Source organism: Mauremys mutica, chromosome 8, assembly GCF_020497125.1.
Source record: "Mauremys mutica isolate MM-2020 ecotype Southern chromosome 8, ASM2049712v1, whole genome shotgun sequence".
NCBI classification, from domain to species: domain Eukaryota; kingdom Metazoa; phylum Chordata; order Testudines; family Geoemydidae; genus Mauremys; species Mauremys mutica.
In genome coordinates, this window is record NC_059079.1 from 109942277 (window position 1) to 109965059 (window position 22783).

Sequence of the window (22783 nt, forward strand, 5' to 3'; positions counted from 1 at the left end):
CCAGCTCTGCCGGTGCCCCTCAGTCCCGACCCGCAGCCCCCCTCTGTCCCAGCCCTGTCCCCCCGCCCCCAGCTCTGCCGGTGCCCCTCAGTTCCGACCCGCAGCCCCCGCTGTCCCAGCCCTGTGCCCCCTCCCCCAGCTCTGCCGGTGCCCCTCAGTCCCGACCCGCAGGCCCCCCCTGTCCCAGCCCTGTGCCCCCTCCCCCAGCTCTGCCGGTGCCCCTCAGTCCCGACCCGCAGCCCCCGCTGTCCCAGCCCTGTGCCCCCTCCCCCAGCTCTGCCGGTGCCCCTCAGTCCCGACCCGCAGCCCCCGCTGTCCCAGCCCTGTGCCCCCTCCCCCAGCTCTGCCGGTGCCCCTCAGTCCCGACCCGCAGCCCCCGCTGTCCCAGCCCTGTGCCCCCTCCCCCAGCTCTGCCGGTGCCCCTCAGTCCCGACCCGCAGCCCCCACTGTCCCAGCCCTGTGCCCCCTCCCCCAGCTCTGCCGGTGCCCCTCAGTCCCGACCCGCAGCCCCCTCTGTCCCAGCCCTGTGCCCCCTCCCCCCAGCTGTGCCGGTGCCCCTCAGTCCCGACCCGCAGCCCCCACTGTCCCAGCCCTGTGCCCCGTCCCCCCAGCTCTGCCGGTGCCCCTCAATCCCGACCCGCAGCCCCCCACTGTCCCAGCCCTGTGCCCCCTCCCCCAGCTCTGCCGGTGCCCCTCAGTCCCGACCCGCAGCCCCCACTGTCCCAGGCCTGTGCCCCCTCCCCCCAGCTGTGCCGGTGCCCCTCAGTCCCGACCCGCAGCCCCCGCTGTCCCAGCCCTGTGCCCCCTCCCCCAGCTCTGCCGGTGCCCCTCAGTCCCGACCCGCAGCCCCCACTGTCCCAGCCCTGTGCCCCCTCCCCCAGCTCTGCCGGTGCCCCTCAGTACCCTACCGCAGCCCGCAGTCCCAGCCCTGTGCCCCCTCCCCCAGCTCTGCCGGTGCCCCTCAGTCCCGACCCGCAGCGACGGCTGTCCCAGCCCTTGGCCCCCCCCAGCTCTGCCGGTGCCCCTCAGTCCCGACCCGCAGCCCCCCACTGTCCCAGCCCTGTGCCCCCTCCCCCAGCTCTGCCGGTGCCCCTCAGTTCCGACCCGCAGCCCCCGCTTTCCCAGCCCTGTGCCCCCTCCCCCAGCTCTGCCGGTGCCCCTCAGTCCCGACCCGCAGCCCCCCACTGTCCCAGCCCTGTGCCCCCTCCCCCAGCTCTGCCGGTGCCCCTCAGTCCCGACCCGCAGCCCCCGCTGTCCCAGCCCTGTGCCCCCTCCCCCAGCTCTGCCGGTGCCCCTCAGTCCCGACCCGCAGCCCCCGCTGTCCCAGCCCTGTGCCCCCTCCCCCAGCTCTGCCGGTGCCCCTCAGTCCCGACCCGCAGCCCCCGCTGTCCCAGCCCTGTGCCCCCTCCCCCAGCTCTGCCGGTGCCCCTCAGTCCCGACCCGCAGCCCCCTCTGTCCCAGCCCTGTGCCCCCTCCCCCCAGCTGTGCCGGTGCCCCTCAGTCCCGACCCGCAGCCCCCACTGTCCCAGCCCTGTGCCCCTTCCCCCCAGCTCTGCCGGTGCCCCTCAATCCCGACCCGCAGCCCCCCACTGTCCCAGCCCTGTGCCCCCTCCCCCAGCTCTGCCGGTGCCCCTCAGTCCCGACCCGCAGCCCCCACTGTCCCAGGCCTGGGCCGTCCCGGAGCGGTGCCGGACAAGCTGCTGCGTGGTGTGACTGGAGGGAGGTCACCCGCTCCCTGAGCCGGGGTTGCAGGCTGAGCAGCAGGTTCCTTTCCTTTGTGAGTCGCCCCACTCTGTGCCCAGCCCCCCCCAGCTGTGTCATCTTCACCCCCCCGTGTCCGTGTTGTTCCGTCCCATGTCCGTGTCCCAACCCCATTAGAAACCTGGGCAAGGAGCCAAGGGCAATGGGGGGCAGTGGGGAGGGGGCAGTGGGACACAGTGTGTGGGGGGTGCAGTGACGTGCAGTGAGGCCAGGCAGTGGAGTGTGGGGAGGTGCATTGGGGAGGGTTCAGTGAAGTGCAGTGTGCAGTGAGGAGGGTGCAGTAGGGTGCGGTGCAGTGACATGCAGTGGGGAGGGTGCAGTGATGTGCAGTGGGGCAGAGGTCTGGCCAAGGTTCCCACGCGCTCACTGGCTGCTATGTGCAGTGGACGGCGGCTGGTCAGGCTGGAGCCGGTGGTCGCTGTGCGCTCTGGACTGCACGCACTGGCGGAGCCGCGAGTGTTCAGAGCCAGCGCCTCGCAACGGGGGCCAGGACTGCCAAGGAGCCGAGCTGGAGACCCGCAACTGCACCACCGAGCTCTGCAGCCAGGGTGAGTGTCTCCTCCCTGGGTCCCTGCCCGTCCCCAGCGCTGCCCCCCAGCCACAGAGCCCCGGGGGCTGGACTCCCCTGACCCCCTCAGCCACAGAGCCCCTGTGGCACAGACCAGTTATTAGTCGCCTGGCGCGCAGCATAAAGGTAATAATTGGAGATATACCAATCTCCTAGAACTGGAAGGGACCTTGAAAGGTCATCGAGTCCAGGCCCTGCCTTCACTAGCAGGACCAATTGTTGCCCCAGATCCCTAAGTGGCTTCCTCAAGGATTGACTCACAACCCTGGGTTTAGCAGGCCCATGTGCAAACCACTGAGCTATCCCTCCCGCATGGAAGGACAGACCATGTGAGCACAGGAAGATTCAATGAAGTCCACCCCCCCTGCTCTGCCCTGACCCCCACCCAGGAGACTGAGCAGCCTCCAGCAGCCCAGCCTCAGTCACGCCCACTCCCCCTCCTCTGTCCCCTGGCCTCCAGCTCCTCTGGCTGGCTCCGTGCAGAGGCAGGGCCAGGATACAGAGTGTCGGCCATTACACCTGCCCTCTGGGTCTCTGCAACGATCACACACCCTTGTCCCGCACCGAGATACTTGTGCGACACAGAGGGGAAACTGAGGCACACACTGTGTTCATACAAAACATTAAGAAAATTCCCCCTTAGTCACAGCTTCTGGTGCCATGGCCCTGGGGGGTGGCACATGCCAGCTGCCAGGCCAGCGTGTGGGGCTGGGCCAGTCAGTCCTGGCTCATCAGTTAGCAGATTGGCAGCGTCTGCGCCCCGTAAGACCCCCTGGCTGACCCCTTGGCCACCCCACACCATTCCCTGCAGCCTCTGCACCCCCAGCCCATGTCTGACAGAGGGTGTATCACCAGGTGTATCTGATCCTGGCCCTCTGAGAGCCCAGCCCGGGGGCTCAGGTGGGTCCAGGGCTGTGCAGTGGGGTCTGGTGCCCATGTGCATGCGGCGGGTGGGGAGCACTGCCCGAGGCTCTGCAGAGGGAGCTCCAAGGCAGCCCCCGGGGCCTGAGCAGCAGGGCCCGTCAGTGCACTGCTCGTTACCTCGCTTTGCCATTTACATCAAATCACAAGTTCTCACAGTGCTGACCCATCCCCCGCAGCCAGCTGGTGGGTGGGTGGGCGGGCGGGCAGGCGACCGGGGAGAGCCAGGAGGTGCCCTGCAAATGCGTGCACACACACATGTGTACACACACGCATGCACACACGCATGCACCCGCACACATGCATGTACACTCACCCGCACACACGCACTGGCAGCCTGGCGTGCAATCACCAGGCCCGTTGGCATGCACACTGCACTCTCAGGGGCACGCTCCCATGGTCCCCGCCCCGTGTAAGGGGAAAAACAACTGAAGACCGTCGGCAGTGTTTCAAAGAGACGTTATTAAGGGCACAAGAGCAAACTACCCCCGGTGTAGGAAAGATGGGAAGTCTGGCAAGAGACTAGCCTGGCTTACCCAGGAGATGTTCAGTGACCTGAAATTCAAAAAGGGTCCTACAGAAAGTGGAAACTTGGTCAAATGACGAAGGATGAATATAAACAAATAACAGAAGTATGTAGGGACATATTAGAAAGGCCAAGGCACAAAACGAGATCAGACTAGCCAGAGACATTAAGGGTAACGAGAAAACATTCTACAAATACCTTAGAAGCAAGAGGAAGCCCAAGGACAGAGTAGACCCTTTACTCAATGAGGGGGAAAGACAGTAACAGAAAATGCGGAAATGGCAGAGGTGCTTAATGACGTCTTTGTCTCGGTTTTCACCAAGAAGGTTGGTGGCGATTGGACGTCTAACGTAGTGAATGCCAGTGACAATGAGGTAGGCTCAGAGGCTAAAATAGGGGAAAGTACACGTTAAAGATCCCTTAGACAAGTTAGATGTCTTCCAGTCCCCAGGGAAATACATCCTAGAGTGCTCAAGGAGCTGACGGAGGAGATATCTGAGCCATTAGCAGTTATCTTCGGAAAGTCATGGAAGACGGGCGAGATTCCAGCGTACTGGAAAATGGCAAATCTAGTGTCAATCTGTAAAAAGGGAAATAAGGACAACCCAGGGAATTACAGACCAGTCAGCTTAACTTCATTACCCGGAAAGACAATGGAGCAAATAATGAAGCAACCAATTTGCAAACACCTAGAAGATGTTAAGTAACAGTTAGCTGTGTGAAACCAACCTGAGAGCTTTCTGTGACAGGGGAACAAGCCTTGTGGATGGGGGGAAGCGGTAGACGTGGTATATCTTGACTTTAGTAAGGCTTTTGATACTGTCTCGCATGACCGGCTCATAAACAAACTAGGGAAATGCAACCTATGGAGCTACTATAAGCAGGGGTGGCTCTAGGTATTTTGCCGCACCAAGCACTGCAGGCAGCCTGCCTTCGGCGGCTTGCCTGCGGGAGGTCCCCGGTCCCGCAGATTCGGCGGCTTGCCTGCGGGAGGTCCCCGGTCCCGTGGATCCGGCGGCAGCCTGCGGGAGGTCCGTCGAAGCCACGGGACCAGCGGACCCTCTGCAGGCATGTCGCCAAAGGCAGCCTGCCTGCCGCCCTCGCGGTGACCAGCAGAGCGCCATCCCGTGGCTTGCCGCCCCAGGCACGTGTTTGGCGTGCTGATGCCTGGAGCCGCCCCTGACTATAAGGTGGGTGCAAAACTGGTTGGAAAACTTCCCAGAGAGTAGTTATCAGTGGCCCACAGTCATGCTGGAAGGACATAACGAGTGGGGTCCCGCAGGGATCAGTTCTGAGTCCGTTTCTGTTCAATATCTTCATCGGTGAGTTAGGTAATGGCATAGAGAGTCCACTTATGAAGTTTGCAGACGATACCAAGCTGGGAGGGGTTGCAAGGGCTTTGGAGGATAGGATGAAAATTCAAAATGATCTGGACAAACTGGAGAGATGGTCTGAAGTAAATAGGATGAAATTCAATAAGGACAAATGCAAAGTGCTCCACTTAGGAAGGAACAATCAGTTGCACACATACAAAATGGGCAATGACTGCCTAGGGAGGAGTACGGCAGAAAGGGATTGGGGGGGTCGTAGTGGATCACAAGCTAAATATGAGTCAACAGTGTAACGCTGTTGCAAAAAAAGTGAACATCCTTCTGGGCTGTATTAGCAGGAGTGTTGTAAGCAAGACACGAGAACATAAGAACGGCCAGACTGGGTCAGACCAAAGGTCCATCTAGCCCAATATCCTGTCTTCTGACAGTGGCCAATGCCAGGTGCCCCAGAGGGAATGAACAGAGCGGGGAATCATGAAGTGATCCTTCCCCTGTCGCCCATTCCCAGCTTCTGGCATCCCTGCCCATCCTGGCTAATAGCCATTGATGGACCTACCCTCCATGAATTTATCTAGTTCTTTTTTGAACCATGTTATAGTCTTGGCCATCACAACAACATCTGGCAAGGAGTTCCACAGGTTGACTGTGCGTTGTGTGAAAAAATACTTCCTTTTGTTCGTTTTAAACCTGCTGCCTATTAATTTAATTTGGTGCCCCCTAGTTCTTGTGTTATGAGAAGGAGAAAATAACACTTCCTGATTTACTTTCTCCACACCAGTCAGGATTTTATAGCCCTCTATCCTATCCCCCCTTAGCCGTCTCTTTTCCAAGATGAAAAGTCCCAGTCTTATTAATCTCTCCTCATACAGCAGCCATTCTATCCCCTTAATCATTTTTGTTGCCCTTTCCTGAACCTTTTCCAATTCCAATATATCTTTTTTTGAGGTGGGGTGACCACATCTGCACGCAGTATTCAAGGGGTGGGCGTATCATGGATTTACATAGAGGTAATCTGATATTTTCTGTTTTACCATCTATCCCTTTCCTAATGACTCCCAACATTCTGTTCACTTTTTTGACTGCTGCTGCACAGTGAGGGGATGTTTTCAGAGAACCATCCACAATGACTCCAAGGTCTCTTTCTTGAGTGGTAACAGCTAATTTAGACCCCAGCATTGTATATGTAGAGTTGGGATGATGGTTTCCAATGTGCATCACTTTGCATTTATCGACATTGAATTTCATCTGCCATTTTGTTGACCAGTTTTGTGAGATCCTTTTGTAGCTCTTCGCAATCTGCCTGGGACTTTAGTACTATCTTGAGTAGTTTTGGATCATCTGCAGATTTTGCCACCTCCCTGTTGACCCCTTTCTCCAGATCATTTATTAATCTGTTGAATAGGACTGGTCCCAGAACAGACCCCTGGGGGACACCACTACAGTAACTCCTCGCTTAACGGTGTAGTTCTGTTCCTGAAAAATGCAACTTTAAGTGAAATGATGTTAAGCAAATCCAATTTCCTCATAAGAATTAATGTAAATGGGGGGTTAGGTTCCAGGGAAATTTTTTTCACCAGACAAAAAACTATATATTATATAGATGTACACACAGTAATTGTTTTAAACAAACAATTTATTACTGTTCACAGCTATGATGACTGTGAAGCTTGGTTGAGGTGGTGGAGTCAGAGGGAGGGATATTTCCCAGGGAGCCTTGCTGCTAAATGATGAACTAGCACTCGCTGAGCCCTCAAGGGTTAACGCGTTGTTACTGTAGCCTCTCACACAAGGCAGCAGGAACACGAGGGAGGGGAGCCAGACCCACACCAGAGATGCGCACTGCCCCTTTAAGGAAGCTGACCCACTCTTCAGTGCATTGTCTTTTGAAGTGGATCAGGAAGTTGAGACAGCAGCTGCTGCCCCAGGCTCTCTCTCTCTCTCCATTCGTGTCCCCTCCCTGCTCTATATGGAGAAGGGGTAAGCGGGGTGCAGGAGCAGGGGGGAGGGGGACACCCTGACATTAGCCCCTCCTCCCGCCCCCCCCTCCACAGCAAGCAGGAGGCTCGGGGAGCAGCTCCAAGGCAGTGGGGGGAGGGACAGCTGAACTGCCTTGCTAGCCTGCTGGGCGGCTGCTGCACAGGGAACTTAGGGGGGCGGGGAGCTGATGGGGGGAGCTGATGGGGGGCTGCTGGTCCACCCTGGTTCCAAGCCCCCACCAGCCAGCTGCAACGGGCTGCTCTTAAAATTAAGATAAATAAAATTAATGGAGATAGACCTGTCTCCTAGAACTGGCAGGAACCCCGAAGGGTCATTGAGTCCAGCCCCCTGCCTTCGCTAGCAGGACCAAATACTGATTTTGCTCCAGATCCCTAAGTGGCCCCCTCAAGGATTGAACTCACAAGCCTGGGTTTAGCAGGCCAATGCTCAAAGCACCGAGCTATCCCTGCCTACAAGCAGTAAACAAAGCAGGAGGCTGCCAAATGACGTTAGACGGGAGCATTACACAACTTCAGACGAGCACATTCCCTACTTGATCAGCCACGTAACAACAAAATGACGTTAACTGAAATGATTTTAAGTGAGGAGTTACTGTATTTACCTCTCTCCATTCTGAAAACTGACCGTTTATACTTCCCCTTTGTTTCCTCTCTTTTAACCAGTTACTGACCCATGAGAGGACCTTCCCTTTCATCCCATGGGCAGCTCACTTTGCTTAAGAGCCTTTGGTGAGGGACCTTGTCAAAGGCTTTCTGGAAATCTAAGTGCGCTATATCCACCGGATCCCCCCCTTGTCCACATGCTGGTTGACCCCCTCAAAGAATCCTAGTAGATTGCTGAGGCGTGATTTCCCTGTACAAACACCATGTTGACTCTTCCCCAACACATTATGTTTATCTACATGCCTGACAATGTTCATCTCTGTCTCTGACAATTCTGTTCTTGACTATAGTTTCAACCAGTTTGCCCAGTACTGAAGTCAGGCTTATCGGCCTGTAATTGCCGGGATCACCTCTCAAGCCCTTTTAAAAAATTGGCATCACATTAGGTATCCTCCAGTGGTAACAGTTTTCAAGTACATAAAAGGTTGTTACAAGGAGGAGGGAGAAAAATTCTTCTTCTTAACCTCTGAGGGCAGGACAAGAAGCAATGGGCTTAACTTGCAGCAAGGGAGGTTTGGGTTGGACATTAGGAAAAACTTCCTGTCAGGGTGGTTAAGCACTGGAATAAATTGCTGAGGGAGGTTGTGGAATCTCCATCACTGGGGATTTTTAAGAGCAGGTTAGACAAACACCTGTCAGGGGTGGTCTAGATAATACACCTCTACCCTGGTATAACGCCACCCGATATAACACGAATTTGGATATAACGCGGTAAAGCAGTGCTCCGGGGGGTGGGGGGCTGCGCACTCCGGTGGATCAAAGCAAGTTCAATATAACACGGTTTCACCTATAACGCGGTAAGACTTTTTGGCGCCCGAGGACAGCGTTATATAGGGGTGTATAGAGGTGTACTTAGTCCTGCCAGGAGGGCAGGGGACTGGACTAGATGACCTCTCGAGGTCCCTGCCAGTCCTGTGATTCTATGTCAGGCCACAGGTACTCTCATGTCCTCAGCTGCGTTTCCCGTGGGGACAGAGACGCTTTGCGAATGCAGGTGCCAGGAGTGGGGCCCAGTGGGGAGCCTGGCCCTGGCACAAGCCCCACAGAAGGCCTCAGCCCCGATCTGGCACATGCCCAGGGAGAAACCCTCGTGCCGAGCCCCAGGCTCCCTGGGTGCCTGCCCATCCCCTCCTGTGGGGGGCGCTGCAGCACAGGACCCCGCGGCTCTGGCCAGAGCAAAGCCTGGCTCAGCGCGGTTCTCCCCCCAGCCGCCTCTGGCCCCGAGGACGTGGCACTGTACGTGGGGCTCATGGCCGTGGCCGTCTGCCTGGTGCTGCTGCTGCTCGTGGTGGTCCTGGTGTGCTGCCGCAAGAAGGGGGGCCTGGACCCCGATGTGGCCGACTCGTCCATCCTCACCGCCGGCTTCCAGCCCGTCAGCAGCAAGCCAGCCAAGGCAGGTGCGTGCGGCATGGGGACGCGGGCAGCACTGGGCGGGGTGCAGCTCCATGGGCTCGGGCAGCGCGGTCCTGGAGGGCTCCTCCCTGCCAGCCTGCTGGCACAGAGCCGGGCCCAGGCCCCAGGACCCTTCCCATCGGCCTGGGCAAGGGGCGGGACCGTGGGGGGGCAGCACTGACTGGCTCACCCTCTGCCCGCTCACAGGGACGTCCCACCTGCTCACCATCCAGCCCGACCTCAGCACCACCACCATGACCTACCAGGGCTCCCTGTGCTCACGCCAGGACGGGCACAGCAAGTTCCAGCTCAGCAACGGGCACCTGCTGAGCCCCCTGGGCGCCGGGCGCCACACCCTGCACCACAGCTCGCCCGCCGCCGAGGGCGTGGATTTTGTCTCGCGCTTCGCCGCCCAGAGCTGCTTCCGCTCCCTGCCCCGGGGCGCTGCCAACATGGCCTACGGCACCTTCAATTTCCTGGGGGGGCGGCTCCTGATCCCCAACACAGGTACGGCTGGCGCGGGAGTGGGGCGGCACCCTGGGGCCCCGGCCTGCGAGCCAGCGTGAGAATCCATCCCCCTGCCCACCGGGCAGTGGGTGCCGTGGGGCGCCTGGGCTTGCCATGCTGGGCCTGCACTCCAGCCCGGGGTGGGGCACGGGGCAGGGCTGGAGCCAGAAAGGCCGGTGGGCCCCGTGGGCGGGGCTGGGGTCAGGGCAGCCCCCGCTGACCTGTGCCATCTGCCCTGCTGCAGGGATCAGCCTGCTCATCCCGCCCGACGCCATCCCGCGGGGGAAGATCTACGAGGTCTACCTGACGCTGCACAAGCAGGAGGATGTGAGGTAGGTGCTGGGCCTGCAGCCCTGCCAGCCCCTGGGCCACCAGCGTGGAGCTCCCTGCAGCTGGTGCCAGCTCCGTGCCCTGGCAGTGCCCCGTCTCACCCCTCACCCTCTCTCCTCTCCCTGTGGAGGTTGCCCCTCGCCGGCTGCCAGACCCTGCTGAGCCCCATCGTCAGCTGTGGGCCGCCGGGGGTGCTGCTCACGCGTCCCGCCATCCTGGCCCTGGGGCACTGCGTGGAGGCCAACGCCGCCGACTGGAGCATCCGCCTGAAGAAGCAGTCGTGTGAGGGCACCTGGGAGGTGAGTGCCTGGGCCAGGGGCCCATAGCGGGGGCTGATATTGGGAGTGCTGAGGGGACCCCAAAGGCACTCACAGGGGGTGCACGTCCCCTCCCCCGACATGGCCTGGGAAAGAAAACAGCTAAGCCTGGGGTCCCCGCCCGGAGCCCCCCAGGCACGGGGCAGGTCCCCGCCCGGCGCCCCCCAGGGCAGGGGCAGGTCCCCGCCCGGCGCCCCCCAGGCAGGGGCAGGTCCCCGCTCGGAGCCCCCCAGGGCAGGGGCAGGTCCCCGCCCGGCGCCCCCCAGGGCAGGGGCAGGTCCCCGCTCGGAGCCCCCCAGGGCAGGGGCAGGTCCCCGCTCGGCGCCCCCCAGACACGGGCAGGTCCCCGCTCGGCGCCCCCCAGGGCAGGGGCAGGTCCCCGCTCGGAGCCCCCCAGGGCAGGGGGAGGAGGAGGGGGAGGGTCCCCACTCGGAGCCCCCCAGGCAGGGGGCAGGTCCCCGCTCAGAGCCCCCCAGGGCAGGGGCAGGTCCCCGCTCGGCGCCCCCCAGACACGGGCAGGTCCCCGCTCGGCGCCCCCCAGGGCAGGGGCAGGTCCCCGCTCGGAGCCCCCCAGGGCAGGGGGAGGAGGAGGGGGAGGGTCCCCACTCGGAGCCCCCCAGGCAGGGGGCAGGTCCCCGCTCAGAGCCCCCCAGGGCAGGGGCAGGTCCCCACTCGGAGCCCCCCAGGGCAGGGGCAGGTCCCCGCTCGGCGCCCCCCAGGGCAGGGGCAGGTCCCCACTCGGAGCCCCCCAGACACGGGCAGGTCCCCGCTCGGCGCCCCCCAGGGCAGGGGCAGGTCCCCACTCGGAGCCCCCCAGGACAGGAGGAGGGGGAGGGTCCCCGCCCGGTGCCCCCCAGGCAGGGGAAGGGGGAGGGTCCCCACTTGGAGCCCCCCAGGACAGGGGGAGGAGGAGGGGCAGGTCCCCGCTCGGCACCCCCCAGGGCAGGGGCAGGTCCCCGCTCAGCCCCCCCCAGGGCAGGGGGAGGGGAAGGGGGAGGGTCCCCGCTCGGAGCCCCCCAGGCAGGGGAAGGGGAAGGGGGAGGGTCCCCGCTCGGAGCCCCCCAGGCAGGGGAAGGGGAAGGGGGAGGGTCCCCGCTCGGAGCCCCCCAGGGCAGGGGCAGGTCCCCGCTCGGAGCCCCCCAGGGCAGGGGCAGGTCCCCGCTTGGAGCCCCCCAGGCAGGGGCAGGTCCCCGCCCGGCGCCCCCCAGGTGGGCTCCCCGCGCAGGGCGCTGGCTCGCGGTGGCAGGCAGGGCTGAGGGGGGCCGGGGGCCGCGTGCCCAGCTCTGGGGTCTCTGCTGCAGGACGTGCTGCAGGTCGGGGAGGAGGCGGCCTCGGGGCTCTATTACTGCCAGCTGGAGGCCCAGGCCGCCTACGTCTTCACGGAGCAGCTGGGGCGCTTCGCCCTGGTGGGGGAGTCGCTCAGCATGGCGGCCGCCAAGCGCCTCAAGCTCCTGCTCTTCGCGCCGGCCTCCTGCAGCTCCCTGGAGTACAGCGTCCGCGTGTACTGCCTCCGCGACACCCCGGACGTGCTCCAGGTACCGCCCCCCGGCCTGCCCCATCCCCTGCCCCCCGCCCTGCCCCACGGCCTGCCCCGCCCCCCGCCCTGCCCCCCGGCCTGTCCCCTGCAGCTCCCTGGAGTACAGCGTCCGCGTGTACTGCCTCCGCGACACCCCGGACGTGCTCCAGGTACCGCCCCCCGGCCTGCCCCACGCCCTGCCCCACGCCCTGCCCCGCCCCCCGCCCTGCCCCCCGCCCTGCCCCCCGGCCTGTCCCCTGCAGCTCCCTGGAGTACAGCGTCCGCGTGTACTGCCTCCGCGACACCCCGGACGTGCTCCAGGTACCGCCCCATGGCCTGCCCCATGCCCTGCCCCACGGCCTGCCCTCCACCCTGCCCCCGCCCTGCCCCCTGCAGCTCCCTGGAGTACAGCGTCCGCGTGTACTGCCTCCGCGACACCCCGGACGTGCTCCAGGTACCGCCCCACGGCCTGCCCCACGCCCTGCCCCACGCCCTGCCCCCCGGCCTGCCCCCTGCAGCTCCCTGGAGTACAGCGTCCGCGTGTACTGCCTCCGCGACACCCCGGACGTGCTCCAGGTACCGCCCCATGGCCTGCCCCATGCCCTGCCCCACGGCCTGCCCTCCACCCTGCCCCCGCCCTGCCCCCTGCAGCTCCCTGGAGTACAGCGTCCGCGTGTACTGCCTCCGCGACATCCCCGGACGTGCTCCAGGTACCGCCCCACGGCCTGCCCCACGCCCTGCCCCACGCCCTGCCCCCCGGCCTGCCCCCTGCAGCTCCCTGGAGTACAGCGTCCGCGTGTACTGCCTCCACGACACCCCGGACGTGCTCCAGGTACCGCCCCACGGCCTGCCCCACGCCCTGCCCCCCGCCCTGCCCCCAGGCCTGCCCCCCGGCCTGTCCCCTGCAGCTCCCTGGAGTACAGCGTCCGCGTGTACTGCCTCCGCGACACCCCGGACGTGCTCCAGGTACCGCCCCCCGGCCTGCCCCACGCCCTGCCCCCCGGCCTGCCCCCTGCAGCTCCCTGGAGTACAGCGTCCGCGTGTACTGCCTCCGCAACACCCCGGACGTGCTCCAGGTACCGCCCCACGGCCTGCCCCACGGCCTGCCCCCCACCCTGCCCCCCGGCCTGCCCCCCACCCTGCCCCCTGCAGCTCCCTGGAGTACAGCGTCCGCGTGTACTGCCTCCGCGACACCCCGGACGTGCTCCAGGTACCGCCCCATGGCCTGCTCCCCGGCCTGCCCCCCGGCCTGCCCTCCACCCTGCCCCATGCCCTGCCCCCCGCCCTGCCCCCTGCAGCTCCCTGGAGTACAGCGTCCGTGTGTTCTGCCTCCGTGACACCCCGGACGTGCTCCAGGTACCGCCCCATGGCCTGCCCCACGGCCTGCCCCACGGCCTGCCCCCCGCCCTGCCTCTTGGCCTGACCTCCGCCCAGCCCCATGGCCTGACCCCAGCCCCGCCCTGACCCGAGCACCTCCGCCCCACCCTTACCCCAGTCCTGACCCCCAGCTCTGCCATGATCCTGACCCCAACCCCACCCTGCTCCTCAGCCCTGCCCTGACCCAGGCCCTGCCTCCCAGGCCCTGCCTCCCCTTTGCAAAGAGCCCAGCTGAGAGAGGCCTGGACCAAGCACACTCTGTGCCAGACCTGGGGGGCACATGGAGAGCAGCGGGGAGCTCTGGCACTGGGGGGACTCCCAGCCTCTCCCAGCAGGGGGTGCTGTAGGGAGCAGGGTGGGAGTGCGGTCATGGGGGGAGCTCCCTGCTACTCCAGTCCTGGCAGGGTTCTGGCCCTCACTCATGTTCCTAGCCCGCCAGCCAGTTCCTTTCCCATCTACATGAGAACAGCCTGCCTGGGTCAGCCCGAGGGCCCGTCCAGCCCAGTGTCCCGTCTGCCGCCAGCGGCCAGTGCCAGGTGCCCCAGAGGGAGTGACCAGAACAGGGCGAGTGCGAGTGATCCGTCCCCTGGCATCCAGCCCCGGCTGCTGGCCCTCACAGGCTTAGAGACACCCGGAGCGTGGGCTTGCATCCCTGCCCATCCTGGCTAGCAGCCACTGAGGGACCTGTCCTCCAGGAACTTACCTCCTTTTTTTTGTGCCCACTTATACTTCTGGCCTTCACAACATCCCCTGGCAAGGAGTTCCACAGGTTGACTATGCGCTGTGTGAAGTACTTCCTTCTGTTTGTTTTAAACCTGCTGCCTGTTCATTTCCTTGGCTGACCCCTGGTTCTTGTGTTATGGGAAGGGGTAAATAACACGTCCCTCATCACTTTCTCCACACCAGTCACGATTTTATAGACCTCTATCATCATATCCCCCCTTAGTCGTCTCTTGTCCAAGCTGAACAGTCCCAGTCTTCTTAATCTCTCCTCATACAGCAGCCGTTCCATCCCCTCATCATTTTTGGTGCCCTTCCCTGTACTTTTTCTAGTTCGAATGTATCTTTTTTGAGATGGAGCGACCACATCTGCACGCAGTATTCAGGGTGTGGGTGTACCATGGATTTATAAAGAGGCAACATGATATTTTCTGTCTTATTATCTATCCCAGGGGTAGGTAACCTATGGCACACGTGCCGAAGGCGGCACACAAGCTGATTTTCAGGGGCACTCACACTGCCCGGGTTCTGGCCACCAGTCCGGGGGCCTCTGCATTTTAATTTAATTTTAAATGAAGCTTCTTAAACATTTTTAAAACCTTATTTACTTTACATACAACAATAGTTTACTTCTATATTATAGACTTAGAGAAAGAGACCTCCTAAAAATTTTAAAATGTATGACTGGCACGCGAAACCTTAAATCAGAGAGAATAAATGAAGACTCGGCACAGCACTGCTGAAAGGTGCCCACCCCGATCTATCCCTTTCTTAATAGTTCCTGACATTCTCTTAGCTGTTTTGACTGCCGCTGCACATTGTGTGGATGTTTTCAGAGAACTGTCCATAATGGTGCCAAGGGCTCTTTCTTGAGTGGTAACTGCTAATTTAGACCCCAGCATTGTATATGTAGAGTTGGGATGATGGTTTCCAATGTGCATCACTTTGCATTTATCAACATTGAATTTCATCTGCATTTTGTTGCCCTGTCACCCAGTTTAGTGAGATCTCTTTGTAGCTCTTCACAGTTTGCCTGGGACTTAACTTCTTCAGTAGCTTTGTATCATCTGCAAACTTTGCTCCCTCCCTATTTACCCCCTTTGCCAGATCATTTATGAATCTGTTGAACAGCCCTGGGCCCAGTACAGACCCCTGGGGGACCCCACTATTTACCTCGCTCCAGTCTGAAAACTGACCATTTATTCCTCCCCTTTGTTTCCTGTCTTTTAACCAGTTACCGATCCATGAGAGGACCTTCCCTCTTATCCCAGGGCACCTTACTTTGCTTAAGAGCCTTTGGGGAGGGACCTTGTGTGACGAACTGGGACTGTTCTTGCTGTGGTCTGTGAATGCTGAGTGGGGAGTGTTGACCTGGGAAGGTTGCAGGGGAGTTGTGCTGGGACTGTCTGCATGGGGGAAGGGAGGATACCTGAGCATGTAACCTGAGAACCCAGGAGGGGGGTTGGGGGCCAGGTGACACCTCTGCCCCCGAAACTGGACAAAGGGTGGGGGAGTAGCCGGCGGAGGGGGGGGACTGAGTGAGAGGCTGGAGGGGGTTTCAGTTTGGAGCTGGCTGGGAAATGGACGGGAGCCCAGACAGGGCTCTGGCCTCCCTGGCTCCCCAGATGGGCCTAACTGAGGGGTCCTGTTGTCTGTACCTATAAGGCCTGTCATGGACTGTTCCTGTCATCTAAATAAAGCTTCTGTGTTACTGGCTGGCTGGGAGTCCAGGTGAATCGCAGGAAGCCGGGGGTGCAGGGCCTTGACTCACCCACACTCCATGACACCTTGTCAAAGGCTTTCTAAAAGTCCAAGTTCACTATATCTACTGGATCCCCCTTGTTGACCCCCCCAAAGAATTCTAGTAGATTGGTGAGGCGTGATTTCCTTTTCCAAAAGCCCTGTTGACTCTTCCCCAACAAACTGTGTTCATCTCTGTGTCTGACAATTCTGTTCTTTACTATCCTTTCAACCAGTTTGCCCAACTCTGAAGTCAGGCTCATTGGCCTGTAATTGCCGGGATCACCTCTGGACCTTTTTAAAAATTGGTGTCACATTAGCTCTCCTCTGGTACAGAGGCTGGGGGTGGGTTCCTGCTCAGAACCCCCCAGGGAGGATGCAGGGATTTAAGCCATAGGTTACACGCCACAGTTAGTAGTCCTGCAATTTCACATTTGCGTTCCTTCAGAGCTCTTGGTGATACCATCGGTCCTGGTGACTTATTACTGTTTATCAGTTTGTTCCAAAACCTCCTGTATTAACACCTCGATCTAGAACAGTTCCTCAGCTTTGTCACCTAAAAAGACTGGCTCAGGTGTGGGGATCTCCCTCACATCCTCAGCCGTGAAGACCGATGCAAAGAATTCACTTAGTTTCTCCGCAATGGCCTTGTCTTCTTTGAGTGGTCCTTTAGCACCTCGATCGTCCAGTGGCCCCACTGATCGTTCACCAAGCTTTCTGCTTCTGATTAACTTAAAAATGGTGCTGTTAGTTTTTTGCTAGCTGCTCTTCAAATTCTTTTTTGGCCTCCTGTGGAAGAAACGAACTCCACCCTCAGGTTGGAAGCAACAAAATCAGAGACAGCTTTATTCAGGACATGCGATTGCAAGGGAAGAACACAGCTGACAGAGAGCATCTCTGCCTCAGTTTCTCCAAAGTACAAGCAAAATCACACAAGTATTTATGCCTCTTTGTGACGTGCATTAATTAAAACCATCTGCATTTTATTTAGGCTATTTGCTAGCTACTCAGGTATTTTCTCACTTTCTCTTCTCAGACATCGTTATCTCCAGGCTGGGTCACACTGACTATCCTGCTGTTTTCCACTCGCTTCTGACGTGGGCCCTGCTTCTACGGGTCTCGCGATACTAGGCTAAGACTTGACAGAACAGTTGCTCTGTCTCTGACACTTAAATGGCTGCACTTAAACCCTCTTTCTTTTCCTGCTTTCACAATCCCAAATTACACGTTTACACTTGACTCGCCAGAGTTTATGCTCTTTCCTATTTTCCCAGCAGGACTTGACTTTCAAGATTTAAAGGCTGCCTTTTTGCTTCCAGCCACCTCTTATACTCTGCTGTTTGCCACGGGGACATGGTTTTGGACTTCTTACTGGTTTTTTAGTTGGGGTATGCATGTAGTATGCGTGTAGTATGCATGTAGCATGTAGTTTGAGCCTCTGTTATGGTCTCCATGCAGCTTGCAGGCATTTCCCTCTTGTGTTCCTTTCAATTCCTGTTTAACTAACCCCCTTGTGACGTTAAATGCTACTGCGGTGGGTTTCTTTGGTATCCCCAGCCCCCAGGTGTTGAATGTTATTACATTGTGGTCGCTATTACTGAGCAGTTCAGCTCTAGTCACCTCTTGGACCAGATCTTGTGGGTTCCAGTCATTAATTGTGTGTGGAAATGTTCTCCCTGCATCCCATCCTGAGCTGACGTGTGCGCAGTCAATACAGGGAGAGTCGAAATCCCCCATTATTATTTTCTGTCTTTGTAGCCTCTCTACTCTCCCAGGGCATTTCACAGTCACCACCACCACCCTGGTCAGGTGGGCAGGAGTAAATCCCTGCTGCGATACGCTTATTATTCAAGCATGGAATTTCTATCCCGAGAGATTCGATGGGACAGTTTGATTCATTGAAGATTTGTACTATATTTGACTCTACGCTTTCTTTCACATACAGTGTCACGTCCCCCACCAGTGCGATCTGCTCCGTCATCCCTATACAGTTCGTACCCTGCTGTCACCGTGCCCCATTGATCATCATCATTCCACCGAGTTTCTGTGATACCGACTACATCAATATCCTCATTTAATACCAAGCACTCGAGTTCCCCCATCTTCGTATTTACACTTCTAGCATTTCTATATTTGTCAATATGTAGCTGTCTGCCTTCATGTGAGGTAACTGCTGATACAGACTAACACGGCTACCGCTCTGAGAGCCTCCATTGGACTGTTTCTCCTCAGGTCCTACCTGCACTTTATCAGCTTCGATCCTCTCCCCTTTACTAGGATATAGAGAATCCCCGTTAAGAGATCCTCCCCCAAGGGATGTCTCTGTCCGAACCATGTGCTCTTCCGCACCTGTTGCCTTTTCCCCAGCCCTTCGTTTCAAAACTCCTCTACCACCCTTTAGCATTACACACCAGCAATCTGGTACCAGTTTGGTTTAGGTGGAGCCCAACCTTCCTATATAGGTTCCTCCTTTCCCAATAAACCTAAACCCCTTCTCCCGTCACCATCATCTCATCCACGCATTGAGACCCTGCAGTTCTGCCAGTCTCCCTGGCCCTGCGTGTGGAACTGGAAGCATGTCAGAGAAGAGCTGCCAGGGAGGTCCTGGGCTTCAATCTCTTACCTAGCAGCCGAGATGTGCCCGCCAGGAGCTCTCTCCTAGCTCCCATGTGACCCAGTGCCTGTCTCCCCTCCCTTCCTGGCACCATTACGGCAGCAGGGCCGTGCTGGTCACTGCCCAGATGCCCCCTGACCTGGCAGGGCTGAGCTGAACCCCGCCGAGAAAGGCAACGGGCTCCCCCCATGCCACGAGGCTCCCAGAGCTGCCTTGCTCAGCCCACTGCTCTCACTGGGGCCAGGGCTGCCCAGGGACAGGCTGGGGGCCCCTAGGGCAGGGGGGCAGCGAGGAAGCACCTGAGGGGCAAGGGGATCCAGGGCCCGGGCTGCGTGGGGACTGGCCCGGGCTGAGCGCCCGTCTCCCGGCAGGAGGTGATGCAGCTGGAGAAGCAGCTGGGGGGGCAGCTGATCGGAGCCCCCCGCGTCCTGCACTTCAAGGACAGTTACCACAACCTGCGCCTCTCCATCCACGACATGCCCAGCTCGCTGTGGAAGAGCAAACTCCTCGCCAGCTACCAGGTAGGAGAGCCAGCCGTGCCTGCTGCGCCCACCTGCCCCAGCCAGGGCTCCAGCGCCCTGACCTGGCTCACCCGTCAGCAGTGCCACGGCCGAGCAGGCACCGAGCCCCAGGGGCTGGCAGGGACGCCCTGTTCTGCCCTGCCCCCCATCCTTCCCCAAGCTCCTGCTGCCCGGGCCCTTGCTCTCAGCCGGGGTGGGGACCGTCCCTGCTGCTTCCCGGGGAGCTGGAGGGATTCCTGCCCCGCCCCTGAAGCCCGAGAGCCCTGCAGCAGCCCCAGGGCGGGCGGGAGTGACCCTCGGCTTCCCTCCGCCGCAGGAGATCCCCTTCTACCACCTGTGGAGCGGGCTGCAGCCCTCCCTGCACTGCACCTTCACGCTGGAGCGCCTCAGCCCCAGCACCTGCCAGCTGGCCTGCAAGATCTGGGTCTGGCAGGTGGAGGGCGACGGGCAGAGCTTCAACATCAACTTCAACATCGCCAAGGTGAGCGGGCTGGGAACGGTGAGTGGGGCTGACTGCGGGCGGGCGCCAGGCCCCGGAGCCACCTGCCCGAGGAACGGGAACCCTGGCGGGGGGGCTGACTGCGGGCGGGAGCCAGGCCCTGGAGCCACCTGCCCGAGGAATGGGAACCCGGGGGGGGGGGGGGCTGACTGCGGGCGGGTGCCAGGCCCCGGAGCCACCTGCCCGAGGAACGGGAACCCTGGGGGAGGGGGGGCTGACTGTGGGTGGGCGCCAGCCCCTCCGAACGCCCAGCAGGTGAGAGCCGCAGGGGGGGCTGCCACCCAGTCCCACCCCCAGGCCTGGGGCACTGCCGCTCGGGGCTGTGGGTCCCCTCCCTGGCTCACCACTCTGTGACGGTGCTGCCAGTGGGAGCCAGCTGAGGTCACTCAATCAGGGTGAACTGCAAACAGACCGGGGCAGACAAACCCCAAACGCTGGTGGTTATTCCAATACTTAGATTTACCAACCAGCGCAGAACAGCTTCTACAGCACCTCCCTGGTTACTCAGAAGTCCAAATAGTGCAGTTCCCTTAAAGTGCCCAGCCTCAGGTCTCCGTCCAGACACACACGTCAGATAGGATGATGGTTACTGAAAATCTGATCTCATCATATAAAAGAAAAGGTTCTTCCAACCCCAAAGGATCAGCCACACACCCAGGTTCAATTAGAACTTGGATCTTACCCAAAATACACGCTATGGCCAATTCTTATTAACTAAGCTAAAATGTATTAAAAAAGAAAAGAGAGAGTGTTGGGTAAAAGATCACTATACAGACAGACTTGAACTCAATTCTTGAGGTTCAGATACGTAGCAGAGATGAGCTTGTAGTTGCCAAAAGTTATTTTAGAAATCATAGAACCTCAGGAGGTATCTAGTCCAACCCCCTGCTCAAAGCAGGACCAGTCCCCAGACAGATTTTTACCCCAGTTCCCTAAATGGCCCCTCAAGGATTGAACTCGCCACCCTGGGTTTAGCAGGCCAATGCTCAAACCATGATGCTCTCCCTCCCCCCATAGGCTGTTGTTCAATGTCCATATTCAGGTGGCTCCAGTCAGTGACTGGGGATCTCAATCCTTGTGGCTTAAGGTTTCCCCCTCTTGAAACCCAGAGCAGATCTGAGATGAAGCAGGATCGTGTCCCAGGGTTTTTATACATCGCCAGCAGCCTTTCGGCCTGAGAAAACAATCGGCTTCACTCTCCTGCTCCCAACCATCCTGGCAATGAGCACAGGGTCATTTATCCATCAAACAGTTCAGCTACAGGTCACCACAACCTTCAAAGAGCCACAGAGCCAATGATACTATTTCCCTCAAGTGTCTTCCTAACTGTTGTTATTCCCTTTTGCTCTTTGACGCAAAGCTCTAGCACTAGACGGGCTGCACCCAGCTGGCCTCCCTGCGCTGCCAGCCCAAGCCCTGAGCAAACCCCTCCCCTTCTCGCTACCAATGGGGCTCGGTTCATTTACAGACCTTCCTAACCAGTCTCTAAAGCTGGGCCCTGGGGCAGGTCGGTCTGGGGGGTAATTAACTCTTTCTGGCCCTGTCACCGTCCAATGAGATTAGCCCACACGGCTCCCGTCACACCCGCTCCCTGCTGGCCTCCTAGGACACGAGCTTCTCGGACTGGCTGGTGCCCGAGAGCGAGGCCGGCTGCCCGGCCCTGGTGGGCCCCAGTGCCTTCAAGATCCCCTTCCTCATCCGCCAGAAGATCATCAGCAGCCTGGACACGCCCTGCGCCCGCGGGGCTGACTGGAGAACGCTGGCCCAGAAACTCCGCCTGGACAGGTACGGGGCAGGGAGCGTCTCCCCACCAGGGCACCGGGGGCAGGGGGCGATCCCGGGGGCAGGGAGCGATACTGGGGGCAGGGAGCGATCCCGGGGGCAGGGAGCGATACTGGGGGCAGGGCACCGGGGGCAGGGAGCGATCCTGGGGGTAGAGAGTGATCCTGGGGGTAGAGAGTGATCCTGGGGGCAGGGCACCGGGGGCAGGGGGCGATCCTGGGGGCAGGGAGTGATCCTGGGGGCGGGGCACTGGGGGCAGGGAGCGATCCCAGGGGCAGGGCACTGGGGGCAGGGAGCGATCCTGGGGGCAGGGAGTGATCCTGGGGGCGGGGCACTGGGGGCAGGGAGCGATCCTGGGGGCAGGGAGCGATCCTGGGGGCGGGGCACTGGGGGCAGGGAGCGATCCCGGGGGCAGGGAGCGATCCCGGGGGCGGGGCACTGGGGGCAGGGAGCGATCCTGGGGGCAGGGCACTGGGGGCAGGGAGCGATCCTGGGGGCGGGGCACTGGGGGCAGGGAGCGATCCTGGGGGCAGGGAGCGATCCCGGGGGCGGGGCACTGGGGGCAGGGAGCGATCCTGGGGGCAGGGCATTGGGGCAGGGAGCGATCCGGGGGGCAGGGAGCGATCCCGGGGGCAGGGAGCGATCCTGGGGGCAGGGAGCGATCCCGGGGGCAGGGAGTGATCCCAGCACCAGGCCTCTCATGCAGCCCCCCATGGCCGACCAGTCCATGAGAGCAGAGGGTGCCCCGGGCAGGGGCGGGGGTGGCGCTCCCGGCTAACGCCCCCCCCCCCCTCCTCTCCTCTGCAGCCATCTCGGCTTCTTCGCCTCGCAGGCCAGCCCGACCGCCATGATCCTGAACCTGTGGGAGGTGCGACACTTCCCCAGCGGGAACCTGGCACAGCTGGCCGCCGCCGTGGCCGAGGTGGGCAGACAGGACAGTGCCCTCTTCGCCGTCTCGGAGGCCGAGTGCTGAGGGGCCAGCGCGGGGCGGGGCGGGGCCCTGCAGAGGGGGGAGCACGGGCCCCGGGGCAGCCGCGTGGGTGCCACTGCCCCAGAGGTGCCAGCGCCTGCCCCTGCTGCCTGCGCAGGGGGCAGGGAGCTGGCTGGGTGGGCAGGGGCTCCCCAGTGCTGGCACTGCCTGAGTGCGGGGGGCTGTGCCCCTTGCTAGGACTCACCTGACCCCCCGCATGCCAAGGGGCTGTGGGCCAGTCCCCCCTTGGGGGTGTCTTGGAGCCAAAGAACAGGCCAGGGCGGGGGCTGCAGGCGGGGGCTCTGGGGGGCGCTGGGCTGGGCCGCCTGGCTCCACCCAGCCCATCCGGGCGCTGTGTGTGCGTCGTGCGTGCTGTAACCGTGTGGGGCCGGGCGGTGCCAGGCCCTGTCCCATGTTGTGTAAAGACCGGTTTTTAATTCTGTATTCAAGTGCATTCGCGTATTTACACTTGGCCTTATGTACATAGCAGGCACCGCGGGGGGGCTAGCGGCACCGTGTAAATAAATCGGATCTATATTGCTAGCTGGGGCTCGCGCCTGCACCGGGGCGGGGGGCTGGGAAGCACAAGCTGCCCCATGGGGGGGGTTCCAGGCCCTGCCCACCCGGCCGCCTGGGGGCAATACCCCTGGGGGAAGGGCAGCGCAGGCCGCAGACGGGAGACGGTTCCGGGTCGCCAGGGACTTCCCTGGGGCCTCGTGGGTGCAAACGGC

General features: G+C 60.8%; 1 protein-coding gene across 6 annotated transcripts in view; it reads left to right on the forward strand.

The window, feature by feature from the left end:
• The window catches only part of UNC5A (unc-5 netrin receptor A), a 57939-nt gene extending 35369 nt beyond the window's left edge, over positions 1-22570 (forward strand). For all 6 annotated transcript variants that reach the window (XM_045028460.1, XM_045028463.1, XM_045028461.1 and 3 more), the window contains 10 exons: positions 2145-2309; positions 8976-9164; positions 9367-9666; positions 9911-9998; positions 10127-10295; positions 11615-11848; positions 18652-18801; positions 19118-19282; positions 20907-21085; positions 21890-22570. In XM_045028460.1, coding sequence (XP_044884395.1) covers positions 2145-2309; positions 8976-9164; positions 9367-9666; positions 9911-9998; positions 10127-10295; positions 11615-11848; positions 18652-18801; positions 19118-19282; positions 20907-21085; positions 21890-22055 — 1805 coding nt within the window. In that variant the 3' untranslated portion in view covers positions 22056-22570. The remainder of the gene's footprint in view (positions 1-2144; positions 2310-8975; positions 9165-9366; positions 9667-9910; positions 9999-10126; positions 10296-11614; positions 11849-18651; positions 18802-19117; positions 19283-20906; positions 21086-21889) is intronic.
• The last annotated feature ends 213 nt before the right edge of the window (positions 22571-22783 follow it).